The sequence below is a fragment of the Colletotrichum spaethianum genome, assembly GCF_022836535.1.
Source record: "Colletotrichum spaethianum MAFF 239500 DNA, contig06, whole genome shotgun sequence".
NCBI classification, from domain to species: domain Eukaryota; kingdom Fungi; phylum Ascomycota; class Sordariomycetes; order Glomerellales; family Glomerellaceae; genus Colletotrichum; species Colletotrichum spaethianum.
In genome coordinates, this window is record NW_026054776.1 from 107726 (window position 1) to 126348 (window position 18623).

At 54.6% G+C, this 18623-nt stretch overlaps 5 protein-coding genes across 5 annotated transcripts; 3 read left to right on the top strand and 2 right to left on the bottom strand.

Annotated features, from left to right (window-relative positions):
• Positions 1-2891: 2891 nt before the first annotated feature.
• ColSpa_03059 (uncharacterized protein) lies at positions 2892-3847 on the top strand (the record flags this gene model as incomplete). Its single annotated transcript, XM_049269271.1, has 2 exons — positions 2892-3087; positions 3129-3847. 2 exons carry the CDS (start codon positions 2892-2894, stop codon positions 3845-3847), a joined length of 915 nt encoding a protein of 304 aa, XP_049125228.1.
• An 898-nt stretch (positions 3848-4745) lies between these two features.
• ColSpa_03060 (putative WD repeat-containing protein) lies at positions 4746-8624 on the top strand (the record flags this gene model as incomplete). The annotated part of the gene is made up of 1 exon (XM_049269272.1): positions 4746-8624. One exon carries the CDS (start codon positions 4746-4748, stop codon positions 8622-8624), a length of 3879 nt encoding a protein of 1292 aa, XP_049125229.1.
• A 343-nt stretch (positions 8625-8967) lies between these two features.
• Positions 8968-10845, bottom strand: ColSpa_03061 (UV-damage endonuclease; the record flags this gene model as incomplete). Its single annotated transcript, XM_049269273.1, has 2 exons — positions 8968-10410; positions 10468-10845. 2 exons carry the CDS (start codon positions 10843-10845, stop codon positions 8968-8970), a joined length of 1821 nt encoding a protein of 606 aa, XP_049125230.1.
• A 1476-nt stretch (positions 10846-12321) lies between these two features.
• Positions 12322-12819, top strand: ColSpa_03062 (uncharacterized protein; the record flags this gene model as incomplete). Its single annotated transcript, XM_049269274.1, has 1 exon — positions 12322-12819. One exon carries the CDS (start codon positions 12322-12324, stop codon positions 12817-12819), a length of 498 nt encoding a protein of 165 aa, XP_049125231.1.
• A 264-nt stretch (positions 12820-13083) lies between these two features.
• On the bottom strand, positions 13084-14403 carry ColSpa_03063 (satratoxin biosynthesis SC1 cluster protein 4; the record flags this gene model as incomplete). Its single annotated transcript, XM_049269275.1, has 4 exons — positions 13084-13519; positions 13616-14097; positions 14153-14337; positions 14364-14403. 4 exons carry the CDS (start codon positions 14401-14403, stop codon positions 13084-13086), a joined length of 1143 nt encoding a protein of 380 aa, XP_049125232.1.
• Positions 14404-18623: the final 4220 nt, after the last annotated feature.

Genomic DNA, 18623 nt, shown 5'->3' on the forward strand with positions numbered 1-18623 from the left:
TATACAAGAACGCAAATAGTTTTCCTACTTCCATGGACCGAGTCCCGTGTGACTTTGGACGTGTTCAACCGAGATTTTGAGAGACGTTCTGAATGTGGGACGTGTCCTAGACAACCTCGCCTAGGCTGACATAATCCGCTTCGAACTCAAATCACTGAGCGACGGCCTATAGTGAGACTTGTATGTGCTGTCAGTTCGGGTTGTCGGCTCTAAGTTCAAGCTGAAAGAGTAAGACTGGGCAAACCTGCCGATCGGTCAAGACAGAGCCCGTGCTTGGCAGCTGGGGGAGGCTTCGCCTCAATTTGGGCCCAGCTGACCAACAGGTTCAGTCGAATAAACACCAACCAAGACATACATTTGCCAGTTGCATTTAGTTTCAGTGGAATCGCCTTTCAAACCAGAATATGTCGCATCAGGAGAATAGTACTAGTAGCGCAGAAACCTCGGAGGCAAAATCGCGGAGGAAAAATCGTAGAGCTAAGCAAAAGGACCTCGCGCTGAAGCACGAACACCCAGAGCAGGCACAAAAGCCAGTTTCGGCGTCGCCAAACACAATGTTTGATGTCATCGGAGGTTATCCTGATGGCTCAATGCTCCGAATCAGACGGTCCGGCCGGGCACGCCATTGCTCCGCCGGAAAACTGGAATAACCCGACCGAAGAGCCTGGGATCCGTCCTGTGTTCAGGTGGCTGTCGCCGCCACCACTGAATAACGCCAGTGTCAGCAAACGGTTCAGCTTTAGACAAGCGGTACAAAGCCGTGGCCAGCGCCGGTACAGCTGGAGTTCGGATTCGACCATATTAGGGCTCCTGTCAGGAGACAGCGACCGGTACCGAGGCCGTCGACATCCAAAAGCACGGCGAGTGGTGGATGGTTCTAAGTTTCGGGGTCGTCATCATCTGCGAAATTATCGCCGTGGTCCTCGCCTCAAGGGCAGCCAAGAGGGTCAAGCATTTCCCGGTCCTGGAGCATAGGCCCTCGTTCGTGGGTTGAGTTGCGCGGCCACGCGTACCATAACTTTGTGGGATGCAGAACTGATGCAAGGGGCAGTGGAATAACGCTGTTATCCAGCTTCGCTGACATTGTCGTGTGGGTTTTGACCGGGATTATAGCGTGCAGTTGTTTGAAATCTGGGTTTACCATGGTCGCTACCGTGTCATTTAGCCCGAACGCCAGCGCGACAGGGTCATATCTCATCTTTATGATGAAGTTCAACACAGACAATGCTTTGTGTGGCGGGTACGGTGGCAGGTCCACGGAGTATTGGACTGGGCTCAGAATGGGAATGGCGGCTGGTGTGTTCCGCGGGATGATGCTGTGAGTGGCAGCTCTGAGCACCGACGGGGATGTTTGGTTTGCTGACGCAGAGGCAGACCTCTTGGTGTTGTCATTTTAGACAGGATAACTCATGCAGAGGGCTTGGAGGAAGCAGAACAGGGTGCGGGGTCGCGCCTGAGAAGGGTCAGACCCTAATGGTCGAGTAAGGCGTGGTTGCTCGTTTCCTTGGTATGAAAGAAACGTCGGTGGAATAATACTACATAGTATGTAGTGGGTTTCTGTCATAGAAGATGGTTCGCATGGGTCGCCAGGACCGCAATTACTGCCAATGATGCCAGTGGAGACGACCCAGCAGAATGGTAGGGAGGAGCGGGCGCGACGGGACGCCCGGGGGGCACCCTTGACGTCTGGTGAACGTCTTGCTATTTCCAACATGTTATTCCCTGCATCGGGATGTCGAGTCGAAGTTAAACTCTGAGAAGGTAGGACAGACAGCGGACAGCGAGGGTGTCGACAGGTTCAAATCCCGAGTCTTGTTCTCATCCAAATGCCGCTTGTCGAGGCACTTCAACTGCCGGATGCGCATGCAAATCTGCGTCAAAAGAGACCGAGGTTTCGATAAATCAGTTCATGGGCAAGAGGACCCGGTTCCGTACTTTATGATAGATGCATGTCTCACCCAGTCTGGCAAATGATGGTCTGCATTGTAACACTCGAGTCCGTTCACGCTCGTCGCTTCGCAGGCTTCTTTCTTTTTCCTGGCAGCGGGCAGCAGAACGTTCCTTATTGCAGTCACCGGTCGTCCAGACCGACAACAGAGGGCATGGGAGAGGGAGGGGTTCCCCCGGCAGTCGGTAGGGGGGTATAGCGACAGCCACCCGAACCTTTGGACGCAATTTCCAGCCAAACGGCACCCTCTCTCGTACGAGGTTATCGCTTCCAAGTGAAGCCCGGGGAAGGTCGATCTGACAAATAAGAGAGGACGGCGACTGGGGGCCTAGCAAGCGCGGCCCATTCTCGTGTCTCCCCGGCGTCCCGAGATGCAAGCCACAAGGAAACGCTTGCTGCTCGTTGCCGCCCAGCCATTGGCGTGCCATTCTCTCGGGAACCCTGTGGTCCCCCACCTCGTCCGATCGTTGTCGTGCTCTGAGGATCCAAAATGTCTTGCCCAGGAATGCAGGAGTGCTGCAGCTGTCCTCGATCCCTGGGCGAGGTGGCTGTTAAAGGAAGAACCTTTCCTGTTCTTGCCCGCCTAAGAACACTCATACGGATCGCAATCCCTGGCTATGGACGGCAAGCGGCAACCCAGCGGAGTGGTTAGGGGTTCCTGAAAGCGTGGTCTTTAGTGGTGGTCGCCTTACTGGGCCGCCAGCTTGAGACTTGAGGCTTGGGACTTGCACCAAGGCGAGGGGAGTCCAAAAGAGAAAGCCCAGCACCGTTCGTGCAACATCAAATCGCAGGTGCTTGTGCACTCTTTGCTTTTCCCTTCCTGCCCAAGTCTCTGCTTCGCCTGTTCGCATCGTCTACTGCACTCGGCCCCATCCACAGCAGCTTCGGATTCACGCCTGTCAGGGAAACAGGACTTGTGTTCATCGAGTCCCGGTTCTTCATCATGGCCACTGGCAGCACCGGGTGCTTGCCCGGCTTGGACGATATCAATTACTTTGGCATCGGTACGGGCGCAGAGCTTGCGGCGTCCAGCTACCAAAGCGCCAGGAGCCAATCGCCTGGCGACTCAAGCATCAATCTAGAACTGAGAGGAGAAATACGCGAATTCCTGTACCGTCGACCCTCCATCCAAGACCCACGTTGATAAAACTGATATACGGCAGGTTCAAAAACAATGCAGGCCTGCTGCGCTTTCGTCATTCGGGTGCTCCGTCTCCGGAATCGCTCTTGGCCGGCGACGAGACTGCAGTTGGAAATGCCGTTCAGCAGGAAGAAGACGCACAGCAGGTGACACAGCCGAGTGACGACTACCCAGCAACGCCGGAAGCATCCTCTTCCAGCAGCTTGCGGACGATCACCACGTTCGCCGGACCCTTAAAGTCGTATCTGGCGTGTCCTCAAACGCACGAGAAGCGGGCTTTATCTCTGTTTCGTGATGATGACGATGGCGAACAGGGTCCAGGCTCTTCAGACCGCGACTCCGTCGTCGTAAGCAAGAGAAGAGTGCCTAGCCTGTACAGACCCCCGAACCGAGACTGTTCCCCGCTCAATGCTGCCGTAAGCGCCAAGAGCTCGAGGTTCGGACACATGATGGAGCGCTACTTGGCCTCTGAAGATATTCACGAAGACTTGGGAGACCAGTCAGGAGAAATGGCCTCGAAAGATGGGTATGAAGATAGCCCTGAGGTTCCAAGCCACAACTCCGAGGCAGCTCAGCCATCGGGGGACGCTCCCTCTGCCCCAGGCCCGTCAATACCATTGTCGATAAGTCAAACGGCAGATGTCATTGCCCCCATTGCTGGAATACTGGATGGGCCCATTGAAGTCGGAGATGATCGCCATAGTGCTGATTCAGCAATATCGGACATGGAGGCAGACGAGCTCCATCACCTGTTGTAAGTTGATTCTGCATCGTTCACGGCTCATTTGCTAATGCTCGGCAGAGGGCAGCGTCGACGGGCGCGAGAGGCAGCAAGCAACCGGGTTCTCAAACCTCATAGAATACCAAGAGGAAGAGTGGAAAAGCCGAAACGAATGAGATCCCGGAGGTGATATCGGCGAAGCATGAATAGCATTTTTGGTGTCGTTGCTTGCAATAACGGGTGGAGCCCAGACTAATGTCCATTGTTGAGATGTTGTTGTCTACATCCCCGACCAAGTGTGTGTATGTAGAGATGCGAAAGAGAAGATGTTATCGGGTTGAGCATACACAGATGCTGGACAACATAGATTAGTGGCAGTACGACTGACGAAGAACCCGCCGGAGCAGTTTCCCCTTGCAGGGCGACATACCGGTAGAGACGAATGACGAAACGATTGGAAATTAGGGAATGCAAGGTGTCGGTTGGCATCGGCGATTTAGCGAACTCTCACCTATTTAATATATATAAACTCCTCAAGGATTAAATATTCTTCTTTGTGCATTGCTGGGATGTTTGGTCGAGTAGAGAACGATGATTTGCTGACGGATGGATTGGGTGCTGCGCATGCCCAATCTCGAAATCAGTGTGCCATCATCACAGGCTGGAAAGTCTTATCCTTATCGGCCTTATCGGAAGTGTTATCGCTATCGGCTTATCGCAAACGCGCCGCAATTGACCTGAGCTTGGGACTTTGGGCCCGAACCGAGCTTCGTTCCCACTGAGCTGTTGCCCGCTATCGCTGTGGTCGTCGCTGCCCGTTGCCGATTGCGACTCGGCTCAATCAACCTCACTTTCGTCCCAAACCTCCCCTCCCACCGCCGATATCGATCGCGACACAACGGCGTTGCCAATGGCGCCGTGCGAGCTCGCCATCCATGTATAGCCGCGAGAACAAGATCATGCGAAAACTCCTCGGCAAAGTCACTGCCGACAGCAGCACCGACACCCACCACTCCATTGGCATCACCAGTGCGCCACACTTCCAGACTTCGTACCGACCGAGTGTTTCGCAGAATGCAGTCTTCCCTGCTGGCGTTCCCATCCTATGCCTCGATACCGCCCCTGATCACCGCGCCGCAGTCATAGCTGGAAGACATATTCTCAAGACCATCGTTTTCGACGGGCTGTCCATAAGCGAGGGCATCGACGTCCGCAACGCCATCACAGCCCAATCCGCCTCTAGCAAAATTGCTTCGACCTCTTTGACAGCAGACCAGCTCTCCATACGAGACGTCAAGTGGCACAGTGACTCCACCATCTTCACAGCTTGCGCAAATGGCAAGATATTCTCCTACGACCTGGCAAGGATTTCGACAGGAGGCGCCGCACTCGAGTTCGTCCAGACCAGAGAGGACTCGCGACAGGTCAACAGTCTCGATATCAATCCCCACAGACAGACGACCCTGCTCTCGGGCAGTCAGGATGGCATGGTGCGATACTTTGACATTCGCGCCCCAGTGCAGAGTCGGTCGGGCGGCCTCACCTACAGCCCGCGCGGGGCCTACAAGTGCAACGCCGACGGTGTTCGGCAAGTCAAGTGGTCACCCAAGGACGGATTCTACTTTGCCTGCGGGACTGAGTCGGGCGTTGTACTGAAATGGGACGTACGAAAGATTGCTCAGCCGCTGCTCAAGATACCCGCCCACGACAAGGCTTGTACCTCGATCTCATGGCATCCTGATGGCAACCACCTGATTAGTGGCGGTTGGGATAGCAAATGCGCAGTCTGGGACATGTCCAAGAATGCCGACAAGCGGCAGAAGCCTCGATGGCTCGTGTACACTCCGGCGCCGGTAGCTGCTGTTGCTTGGCGACCTGGGCTCTGGTCAGCAAGCGCGCAGGGGAAGCGCGCCGCCCAGGTTGCCGTCTCCTATGATGACAGTCACAAACGATACGGAATCAACAGTGTGCATATCTGGGACCTAGCCCGGCCGTCCATGCCGTACAAAGAGATCGACCGATTTGACTCCTCTCCGTCGGGCTTGCTCTGGCAGAACCAAGATCTTCTCTGGACAGTCGGCAACGACGGCTTCTTCAACCAATGTGATGTCGCATTCGCTCCGAAGGTACTTGACAGGCAGCCAGTCTCGAGCATGGCCTTCTCTGCTCGAGGTGACGCCGTCATGTTTCTTGACGAGCGACCGCAGGATCGACCGCGGCCCTCCATCGTCCATCATCATCAAGCGAGCGTCGTGCCGCCACGAACATCCTACAGTTCCAGCCCAACGACGCCGATGCTCAGTATCAGCCGCAGCGATTCTGAAGAAGACGTTGTCGGTAGCTTCTTGGGGCCACGTCGTAGAGTTGGCCGGAAAAGGAGGTCCAGTTTGCGTTCTATTCCTGTTCTAAGCACCACACCGCCTTCTGGATCAAGCGTCAGTGATGATCTCGTTTTGGGCCTCGAACAGGCTATCAAGGTAACTGGTACCTACAAAACCCAGCAGTCCATGGCAGTCGGCCACATCCCCGCGGCGGCACGAGTCGACATATACGAATACCTGTCCAGCTGCTATCTCGAGACCATGGAGCGTGAGCTGCCGTACGTCACTGGTCGGCAGCCTCTCGCCAAAAGAGTTTGTGGCATTATGGAGCAATATGCACGTGCTGCAGAACATGTCAACCAGTTTCGCCTGGCCCAGACATGGCGGATCCTGTCGTATTCGATGAACCTGCTGCTGACCCGTCGGGCTCAGTTCCACCTTGAAACTCGCTTGGGGCGGTTCCAGAAGCGGCCGTCCATTTCCAAAGGAAAAGATATCCCGAAAATCAAGGTGCCAAGAGCCTTGGACGTTGTCGTGGAGATGAATGGTGAGGAAACTCCTAGGAGACCGTCGGCCCTCGCTTCTAGCAGCGTTGACGCCAATTCTTTGGGGCCTCGCTCTCTGCTTTCAGAAGAAATCGAAAGTACTTCAAATGTTGCGACACCTGTTGCGAGAGCTATCAACGAGGAAAACGCCGATATGGGCGATTTCCCACCAGATACACATTTGCCCCCAGTCATGGAACCAGACAGTTTTGCTTTGCCCCCCGCTGTTCACAGTACGTTCAATAACAGTCCACGGAGACGACTGGACTCAGTTCCTTTGTCTACCACAAGCCATGAAAGCGACGGGACACAGACTTCTATCACAGAGGGATACGACTTTTATGATACTGACGCCCTATCTCAAGCTATAGATGTGCCCGAGCCAAAGAAAAAGGAGCAGAAGCCCCTGGACTACGGCCCCCGCACCCCGAATAGCCGACGCACGTTGAGACAAGATCCTGATGGGAGCTTTGCACAGATGTTCTCCATGTCGGAGAGCAGTCGACAGTCATCTGGTTTAGCATCGTCCTCTGAAGCAGGGACATCGGCATCCACGCGATCAATCACGAGTCACCCTGTGCAGCTCAAAGAGCAAAGCGGAGTAAGAGACCAGGGAGAATACGAGAGCCGCATCCGTGGCAAGGAACTCGAAGACTCGCCCGAGCACGGTGCCCTGACAGTACTTCATGGACCAGGAGAAAGCGTACCAAAGGATTCCCCGGAAGAGATCTTTATGATTTCCCAGACAACCATGGCATCCGATACAGTTACCGATGAGCCATCGACACACTCACAACTAGGGTCTTTCCCTACGACTTTTGAGGATCATGCCCCTCTCCACGTCGGTGTCTCAGCTTCGAGCCCGCCAAAGATTACCCAGGCCATTCAACATGATTCTACACCAACCATACTCGAATCCGACTATCTCCCCTGGCCGGAAGATCCCTCATACCCGCACCCTGTTGCAATCAACCCGGATGCAGACCATTCTCCACCGCTGAACCCTTACACCCTTCTGAGCAGAGCTTTAGATTTCGAGACCCGGACGTCAGCACTCAACGCCTCTGCCATGGTCCTCCTTTTGAAGCCCCTCGTACCCGAATGCGTCATTGATCCTTTCCGCGCTACATCCATCCTCCGTCAACACCACTCGCGCCTCACTGGTATGAAGCTTTTTACCGCAGCTGCCCTCCTCCGCAAACTCTGTGTCCAGGGGTGGCCGGAGGGCATTCCCGAGTGGGGCGAGAACTACACCTCCATCTTCGGCCCGGCTCAGCAGAGCGTCAAGGGAGGCTTCATGTGCCCGAACTGTCGAAAACCAAGAGAACTCGACCCATCCCTCGGCCAGAAGGCCCTGTGGAAATGCGAGCGGTGCCGCACGACAATGGGCCCCTGCGCCGTCTGCGGCCATCGCGAGACCACGCCCACAATGTTGTCCCTTACCGAAGGCGTCGACGGCGCCCAGCCCGCGGACCCGGTCATGAGTTCATGGTGGTATTGCCCCGGTTGTGCCCACGGCGGCCACGCCACGTGCTTGCAAGACTGGCACGCCCCTTCAGACGACGGCACCTACAAGCTGAGCGACGGATGCTGTCCGCTCGACGGCTGCGGTCATGCCTGCCTCCCCGGGAAGTGGCGCGAGGAGAAGTCGATGACGCGGTCGGACGAGCTGGGTCGCATGGCTGTTGAGAAAGCTCGCGCCGGCGGCAACGGGGGCGCAGGCGGTGGTGGTGGCGGCGGTGGCAAGTCGGGCGCACATAGCCCCGTGATGCCGCCCAACGTCCGCGGCGACAGCGTCGAGGTGCCGCAGAGCAGGGCCGTCGAGAGCGTCCGCGAAGCGCTGGCGAGCAACACGCCGACGTCGGGGATCCTCAGCTCCAGCCCGGGAAGCCGGTCTGGCGAGCGGGAGAGGAGGAAGAGCGTCAAGTTTATGCCGACGGAGCGCTAGTGGCGCATCGACCTCTTCTTGAGTTCTCTGTGGGTGTAGATGCGGCAGGATGTGGGGTCGATACATATTCTTACGGCGTTGGGGGGGGGGGGGGGCGCGGCATTGGGGGGATGCTTTTTTCGCATTCTCATTCAGGGGGTCACAAGCTTTTCAATCCGGGACACGGGCGTAGTGGGTGCGATCGAGAAGGATGATTCCCCGGGACTTTGGTCAATTGCAGGATTAGCATTTTATTAGGACGGCGACTTGACGCCTGGGTATCTTAACAATGAAACCACGCAAAGTAATCCGCTCCCGCCCATCCTGATCTCTCATGTCCAACTTCAACCATTATGCATGTCCCTCACCTTCCTGCGCTCTCTCTCATGCCCTTTGTTCTCAGCGAGACCTTCACCTCGTCGAAGGGCAGCCCCGCGGATCCGCCATTGCCGTTGTGGTCGTTGTCCACGGGGGACTCAGCCCCCTCGCGGACAGTCATCGCTCTCCGGAGCTCGTCGCGCTGTCGGCTAAGCACCTCGCTGTCGGTGCTACCGCGGCGACTACCGCCGACACTGCTCGTATCTCCGTCGCCCACAGCAGCCGAAGAGATGCGGCCCTTTAGACGTCCAGCCCAGAGACCGCGAACGCCGCCCCGTTTGCGTTCAGGAACTTCGTCGCTTCCTGCACTGCAGACGTAGAGGAGATACTTGAGGTTCGGTAGGGTGTGACGGATGTCCACAACCTTGAGGCCCTGGCTTGCGCAGAGGGCCTCGATGTCCTTGTTGAGGATGAACCAGCCGTAGTCAAATCGATACTGCGCTGCGGTGGAACCACCTCGAGGAAGGTACAGAGGGAAGTCGCGCTGGCGAGCTGCTTGTACCGAGTTGAGGTCCGTAAGGAGGGATATGTCATCACGAATGGACGAGCGCGAGCCGAAAGGCGTGACGGGGTACGGCAGGGGCACAGAGAGGTAATACTGCAAGGCGTTCGTCAACGCAGCAACATGGCCCAGGGCGCCGGACAAGAGGTCATCGTCGGGGCCGCGAGAAGTAGCAGTGTCGTACGTCGTGTTTGGGAGGGCAAGGCCCACGATCTGGAAGGAGAGCGGGGTGCCCGAGGGGCACGGCGTTATTTGGTAGATGTTGCCAAGGTCAGCGCAGATGCGACGGCGCTGGCCGCGTATCTGTTCCTTTGTCTTAGCGAGGACCGCTTTCGAGGCTGCTAGGTGCTCCGTCGCATCGACTACGTCCTTGGCGAGCTTGTTCTGCAAAGCACGGCCTTGGGTGATGGCCTCTCTGCGCGACTTGAGAGATTCACGCAGCTCTTCACGCCGCTTTTCGGCTGCCTTTAAAGACCGTAGCTCGTACGCCACATACTTGTTGGCCAGCTTCACCTTTTCCTCGGCGGCGGGGGTCTCGTTGTGGGGCGACTTTTCGAGAATGTCGTTAATCTGAGCCGTAAGTTGCTCCTGTGTCGCGATGGCGTCCTGAATCGACGTGTCTAGCGTTGCGAGTTTCATGAGCGCATTATAGGACGACGTGTGGAGCGGCGGGAGATCTTTCGGGCTGGTTGGCTTTCTGGGGACGTCGAGCGAGTAGATTCCGTCGGCAAGATGGAAGATGAGCCCATTCGGAGGAAACTTGCGGTTTTGAAGGGTGCCGATAAAGTGCAGGCTCCGAAGGTCGATTGTGTCTTCAAGTAGGAGGGTCCATGATGTTCGATTAGCCCAGATCTTGATCGTGACAACCGGCGACCGAGTGACAGAGGGGCCGTGGTGATTGAGGTCGAAGAATTGGAAGTTGAAGTTCTATTCATCCGGATGTTAGCTGGGATGTGGTGATGGTACGGTGCGACGACAGCTTACAGTCGCATGCTCCTTCATCTCGCTGATGTATACAGGCTCGTCCTCGTCTTCGCAGTGCAGCGAAAAGAAGACGTCGGCGGCCCTACCGTCGATGGTGAATTGCAACATGCGCTGTCTCGTCACCGGGGTCGCCTGGGCGAGAGCAGTGCTGCGGCGGCGCGGCGCCTTGGGCCGGAGGTTGTCGCTAGAGAGGGCATGGTGGAGCTGAGGGGCATCGCGGAAGGCTTCAAACTTGGACGATGACTTGTTCAGAGCGGTGTCATCAATGGTATGTCCCCGAGGTCGAACGAAGCTCAGGTTTCGGAGGTAGATGCCGTGGAGGTGGCGGAGTTTGCGGTTCTGGGGAAGGAGGAGGGGTCGGGACTCGGGAGGAGGCATCGTGACGCGTGGCTCAATTCATGGCGTTATTGAGCAGTTTCACGAACGGGAGTCTCGGGAGCTGGGCCTGAGCTCATGAGACCGTGTCGCAGGAGCACAAGTATTGACAAGGGTGCTGTGGACAAGGGAGCGTCGACCTGGCCTCGAGAAATCGCGATGTTGTGATGGTCGGGATCAGCAAAAGCGACAATGGCGGTCGAAGCTTCCCGATTGTTGTCGTTTGTTGCTGTCGGTGCTGTCACTGCTGACAATGGAAAGTGCAGTGCACGGGCACTCTTGCAGCTTTGGTGCAGGAGCTCCTCCGCACTGCTGCCGTGAAAAATGGGCCCACCATCGTCATCATCCTGATAGATGCATTGTCATGGTATCTGCGTAGACTGCTCCTATAAGCATAGGAGCTACTCCTCTCAACGCATTGATGCATGTCTCCCACTGATGCACATTCGGCGGATGTTCTCGAGTCGTTCTGGTCCCCCCAAATACCTGTGCACATTCCAAGCTACAACCGTATAATAACACAGTCTTCATTGACTATTACGTTATACAAGTGGAAAGTTCACTGATTCAACGACCTTGTCGGCGATCGAAGCTTATTGTTTTTGCTCATCATTTTACATTTCCGGCGTCTTGGCCTCGGAATAGGCTGTCAATTGGACCATGACGCCGTTCCCCTCATCCCGATCGCCCACCCTAGGGCCGAGCTGGTTGATAAATCTCCGGCCGGATGGCCTGTCCGCTTACCGGTCGATCCGGCATCTTGGGCGGTCCCTGACGGAGAATTTATAAAGGTCCAATCACCAGTACGGTACCTAGCTTTCTTCTCCGATCGCCCCGCCTTCATTGAAACAACAAATCGCTGGCAGGTGTCCGAGCTCAGATGGGGGGTTTCCCTGCTCATTCGACCGTTCTCGGTCAGAAAAATAGTTACGTTGTACGTCACCAGCCAACCTTACGCCCATCGAGCCATAGATTGCAAGTTCCGCTGGTCCCTACGCTTTGGATGGCAACTGTGGCACCTTTGGTGCCTTTCACGCTCAGAGACAAACGGTTCGCCCATCCGTCTCACCATCAAGCTTGTGGACCATGGATGAACCGCTTTCTATGGCTTTCGCCGTCCCGTCTTCGGCCTGAAGGCAATGAGGAGGCAGCGAATCATGGAGCCGCTAGAAGCCTACACCGAGGAGGCGCATCAAATCGTTGGCGTACGTCACAGAAGATGCGAGCAAAACGGCGAGTGGCTTTTTTCTCCAAGATCTTCCATTAATTAAAGTCCTGGCTGTCCCCCACACCGACCCCAGCTGCTGCGACGCCATCTTGCAGTTGACCCAGCAGAGCCAAGCTACGGACAATGGAACAATCACCAGAGCTACGGCATACTCTCTATTTGAGTCGAGGCGACGACGACGCAATCACAATCAGCCTCATCAAACCCAATGGGGTGTTGTGCCCTTTTACAGCGTCACTCATAACGCCAAGATGACCAAAATGGAAGTTCGGAGAATCAAGTGCGACGCCATCTCCGCCGAACACCGTCCCGTCGGCTCCATCAAAACCCGTACGATACCGCCAAGAGTCGACGTCGCCGTCCGAGGGGTCAACTTCAAGCTGACCCGCAAGCACCCCCTGTCCAACACTCTCAGCTTCCGCTTCCTGGGCGTGGGGGAGATGCGCTGGGAAGAGCTAGGCAAGGGGTGCAGGGGCATGAGGCTCATCGACTTCAACGGCAAGACGCTTGCACACTTCCGCCCGAGGCTGCATGTGCTGGGTGCCACCGAAGGAGGCAGAGAAAGAGACGAAAGCAACCCGCTCGCAGGCGGCTTGCGCGGGCTGACCAGGGCCGGGTGCGGTCCCGCCTTCGAGCTGCACGCCGCGCTTGCAGATCTCGACCTGGACCTGCTTGTCACGACTGGCTTGGCGGCGGCAGAGCACCGTCGGCAGTTGAACGAGGACTGGGACATCGTGTCCGAGGAGTAGACACGGGATGCACGGCAACTGGACAAAGCGCGCGGCGGGCGGCCTATTGCGAGGTGTTCATTACTCGGTCACGCGCCAGAGTCTATTTGTACAATACCTGCGTTCTATATCCATGCTGAAACAACAACATTATTTGATTGGTATCTCTTCTGCTTTAAAGTCAAGTTTTCCGAGTGCGCCGTCGCTTGCATGCCGAGTAAGACAAAGTTTACATTACGCCCATAAGTGCTGGATTCATGATTCAGCAATTGCCGCTTTGGCGAATCAGAACCTCCCATTCACGTTCTTCTGCCACTTCTTCCCTGTTCCTACGTCTTGCAACTCGAAGTCGGCACGCAAGTTCATCTCTTTGTCCTTCGCGAAGATGACTTGCCGCTTCCCGTCGGCTTTTGCGGCCATCTGGTCGGCAATGTCTATCGGCGTCGGCGGCAGGTCCTCTTCGAACGGCGTCTCGGAAAGCTCGTGAAATTTGTCCTTTCCAAGGTTGAGTATTGAGCGCCTAGACTGTGCTGTGCTGGCAGTTTTTGTCGTTTCCTTTCTGCTGGTGAAGAGTTGAGGAACCCTCTGGAGCAACGGCCGTAGAGCTGGCAGACTTGCACAGAGAATGGCGCAGAACTCCTCGACGATGGACCAAATCACAATGTCGACGTTGTCCCATGTTGTATCGAACGTGCTCGAAAACATGACCAGGTACTTGAGTCTGATCATTGTCGTGATACAAGCACTAATGTATTACGTCCTTGTTAGCGAGGTTCTCGGGTTATGAAACAGTACAAGTAAATAGCGGGGAACGTACAATGACCCCAGACTGAACATGAAGCCCAGTGCAATCTTCTTTCGGATGTTGAGTTGGAGTTTCACCAACTCAGGGATCGGTAGGACCAATATGACAAGGTCCTCGATGATGCTGAAAACAGCCCCAGCGTACCCAATGGCCGTCACGTTCAGACACTTGCGGTTCGGGTTGCTTCTGTCCCAGGTCGACGAAATAGGCGTACACTGGAAGATGATGACCAACAGAAAGATGAGGCCGTGGAGCAGTAAGAAAACGATGAAGTATCGAACCGTGAGCTGGAACCATCGTGCCGGGAAGATGCGAGAGAAGAATAGCAGGATCGAAATTTTCGCGAAGACCTGGATCAGGATGTAAAGCATTTGTACCACGTAGAAAAGCTGAATCAACTTTGTGCCCGAGGCGAGTTCGACGTTCCAGTAGTGCGTTCCGAATCCCAAGTCAGCACTTGCAATTTCGATACCCGCCAGTCCGGCGAGCAGTATCTATTTCCGCGTCAGCCTCAACTCTTCCATCAAAGTATCTGACCATCTAACTGACCGTTGCAAACACTGCTGCCCAGTCGTCCCACCACAGCCGATGGGTGGTCTTCCATCTCGAGAAGCACCGCAGTGCAACAGCTGGAAAGGTGATGGCTGAGAGGGCGATGGCGATGGTCTTGACTTCTTTGCTCCTCGACTCTTTCGGGTACGCGGCGCAGAGACTTGTCTCCAGTTGCGCGGTACCTGCATATCCGTCAACGCTGGCTTACACAGCCTTATTGACAACAAATGACCTACGCGCTTGGTCATTTAGGTGGCAGTTGAGTTGCATACAAGTCGACAACGCCGATTGTAACGGGATTTGGGGACATAAGCATTCCGCGACAGTAGCAGTTGATACCAAGCTACAGTTGCCGTTCGAGAGACCCTGTGTGACGCATGGAAGCTATCGCAGAAGAAAGACCTAGTCAGTCCTCCAATCGGAGATTATTGCAGCAGGTCTCATTTCGAAGAGACAGGAAAATTGCAAGGGGGTGTTAAAGAAAAAGAAATTGGAAAATCAAAATATCCGCCTTGGGAACTCACAGCGCATGTCGGGATTTGCGAGAGCAGTTCCGTAATGCTCTGCGCCTCGACTACCGCAGCCCAGAACCACAAAAGAAGCAATAGCAGCGACCGCTGGCCATAATGCCTCGAATTCCCGGTCATCTCCTAGGTATCCTGTACGGAAACATGTAGAGAGATGAGTGAATCCGAGACGAAAGCGCAAAAGACGAGAAGAAAAAGGAGAGGAGAGAACCGCTCCAGAGGCTGTAAGTGGCATGTGTGCGCCTTCCTTGTTCTTTAATATGGACCCAGACTCTTGTTCGACGACGAAGGGGAGGACAAGACGGATAGATGGAACGCAGTGGGCAGCATTGGATCCTCACTCCCAGACGGTGGCCAAGCCCGATGCCACGACCGCGCGAGCGAGCGAGCACCATTAATCATCACACGCGCACACACCAAACCACTCAAGCACGCTGCGAGCCGTTCTGTCAGAGAACAAGTAACCTGCCGCCATCTCCTGATCCTACGCTGGACGCGGAAGATATCCGGGCGAGATGAGCAAGGTAGGTTAGTAACCCCGAGGCAGAACTGTTCCTGATATGCCAAAAAGGAAGGGGGATCCCCGCCTGCACTACTGGGGGAATCCACATGGCGTGGATTTTCCTGACACACGCTTCTGCATGAACCCCGGTCAACGATGCTTTGGACCAGAAGCACCTGTCAATGCGTCTAGAAACACTTACTATGGTACATACTTCGCTGGTGTGTGGACCCTCTCTCGGTTTAGAGCATCAGCAAGTGATCGAACAAGTCAATCGCGGGAGATGTGAGACCCGTTTAATCGGGAAGAGAAACATGGCGCTAACCATCTATCGCGAAGCTAAGACGAAAGGATGGCATTCGGCCGGCGCGGTAGGGTTGCACTGGGGTTGGCCTGGAACCAGGCTGACGTCCCCGATAATGGCACCCGCTCACCACCTCCTGAGGAGGGTTATCACGCTCAAGGCCCTGTCAATGCGCGGGTAAATTGGAATGAGAGGGATGCCAAAGGTGAGAGATGTCCCATCTTTGAAGTGCCCTCCCGCTACAACAATCCGGACATGTCTACTGAGCACAAGAGCTTCGGATGCGCGATGTTGGGGCTAAGCGCGGAGATGTATCAAGTCGACTACCTTGTATCGCTCAGAGCTTCAGGGGCAGCAGGCTGTAGGCTGCTTACTTTGTTGGCAAATTTTGGACTAGGCCTGCGCGAACGCCATATCCGTTAGAGAAGCGGACAATGGACAAAGGCAAGGCTTAGTGGGACGATCAAAGAGTTCTGGCCGAGGAGATCAAGAGCTTCTTCAGCTAATGACTCGCAATGGGGGTAAAATCAAGCTTACAGGAGAGCTTGATTCGACACGCCGATGTTCGACCCATTAGGCAACTCATTCAGTGGCCAGGATGCGGCTATCTCTTTACCGTGTTCTTTTTGCAAGCATAAAGAAGCCTAATGCATGGGTCCATTGATCGGCGTAACGTGAATGAACTTCGTAAGTTTTCAGCCCTTTCCCCATCTGGACCCCAAAAATTTCCCCACCTTTCCCAATCGAGTCCCTCTAGAACCCCTAAACGTAAACCGAAGCGAAGCAACTCCGTCCCCGAACCAGCCGTGCGGCCGAAATTTGCCCCTCATTGCACAACAAAAATACCTACTTGGGCCGAACGGCGTCAAACCATGGTCGAACTCTGTTCCAATGGTCCCCGACGCCGGTCTCGCTAGCCTTTATTAGCTGACCCTGGAATCAGCCGACGCCTGGACGTTGACAAGTGATGGTGTTTCTGGTCGTGTGTGTCCCGCCCGTGTGCTGGAATGTCACCAGTTGTGACAAGAAAGCGCGTGGCTACTGTTACGGTTTAGTTTAGATTCTGTCAAGAGAGCTTTCACCTTCTAGACCGCCCGAATCTACTTCGAATACACTAAACATTGGTCCATCTAAAACTTTGTCAAACCCTCACAGTTCTTCTGTCTGATTTGGCCCTGGTGTAGGCGTTTTGCTGCTGCTGCCGTACGACCATGAGACTGCGTGGTGTTAACCAGCATATTTGTTCATTCTTAACTTCGATACTTCTTCCCCTTTGTTTGCGTCACCCTAGGGTGAATTGCGAGGGAAGAAGGGGTCTTTTAGAGTTCAGGTAGCATCTTTTGAGTCGCATATATCGCCGCTGCACGTCATGTTGGATGGCCGGATACCGGGTTGGCTTATCCGAAATTTTCTCGGAGCTGAACTACGCGTTGCCTTACATGTCCAACCCCCGCCATTTTTCAGTTTCTTACACTGGGATAACCTTGGGCGCTCCAGGCTGAGGGTTTCAAAAACCACAGGACGCACTGAGTGTTGTCTATCAAATCATGGAAATCGGGTCACTTTTCGGCCTGGGCTCTTATTAGATCAACCTTATTTTCAAGTTCTCCAGGTTTGAGTTGCTTAGACAGTACCTTTCCCTGCTGTGAACTCGCTTGGTCATCGAAAGGCGGAGCCTCCTCCGCCTTCTTGCTCTTGAGTGTGTGAAGTCGACGATTCCTGGGGTCAGAGGTACGTCTCAAATCTTGAGGTTAAGCGTACCAGCACGATGACATGTCAATCCCATCCAAACCTGTCTAGAATTCTTCTTTATTCTCTTAGGGTATTGGCGATGTCAGTGACAGGCTGAGATTGTTTGTGTCGGAAGTCAGATTTTCGGATATCTGCGCTTCGAAATATCCGCCATTGCCGCATGCTCTGGCTGTCAGGTGCCTTCAGACAAATCTTACCGGAGGCTGCGGATCCGCGACGTCGTGACAATTCGCAATGAGTGAACTCAAGATCCGTCAGCCTTTCTTGCAGCTCCATCGCTGTGACCGGCCGCTGGTCCCAGCACGTTGCAAGAACAGACCAGACATGAGACCAGCCCAACCCGGGTCCAGGCCACATGCAGGTCGGCGTCGCCTTCAGCATGCCCAGAAGCTTCGAATATCACCCCATAACCCCCTAACAGTTTCAAGCTTTGTTCTACTCGGACTCGGACATCATCCCGATGGATATAATCAGGAAACATGCGCATCTTCACCAGACAACGGCCGCCGCGGTTGATTCTCTGAGTGATCGAACGCAAATGGTCCTATCAGGAGAGAAAGCGCCGAGTTCCTGTGCGCCCGGATATCCTTTGGCTGACCGACATCTACTATGGTGGTATGTTTAAACTCCCTAACAGGTAGTGTGGAGACAGATCCACTTTCTAAATGACTCTCAGTGGTTGGATTTATGCTGGAGGTGCACAAGAACCTCGAAGTACTCATTGCTTAGATAGTCGAAGATGCACGGCCACTTCTACCTCAAAAGGGGGTTAAACTTTGGCCCGATACCGTAGTAGTTAAAATACGAAGTTGTCGGCGCGAATTGCCTTTGTTGGCTGTCATTGTCAATTCGGCGAACTGATGAACCTCGGCCGTTACGGTTGATTATGAATTGTTTTGCTTCAGAATTACAAATGAGCTCACTCCCAACCGCCTTTTTCTTTTTTTTAAAGCTAAGCATCCAGGCCATTTCAAATGTCTACAAGCAAGGCGAAAACCTTAAGCTCTAACGCTGAGTGGATTGGAAACTGCAGCGGTGAAAACAAATACGAAACTGCACGTGTCTTCTAGAGCGCTATACCGAGGATCTGGTTTGCCTTGGATGAGTGAGATATCCTCTCCCAGCTTCGGGAACCTTCATCATGTTCTAGTCTCAACCAGTGGAACTCGGTCTTGAAGTCGGGATTTCTTGTGGTCTCGAGCGGTTGATCTTTCCACGGTGTCGCCATTGGCCTGATGACTCGAGTTCCAACGGTGCTGTTGGAGGTAGGCCTTCTGGTGAATAATGTGGCCCGGCGCGAATTTTGTCGCATGTGTTTTAGCGAGTTTCCATGCTTCCTGTCTCGAGAACATCTGGCAAAAAGAGGAAGAATTGGTGGCACCG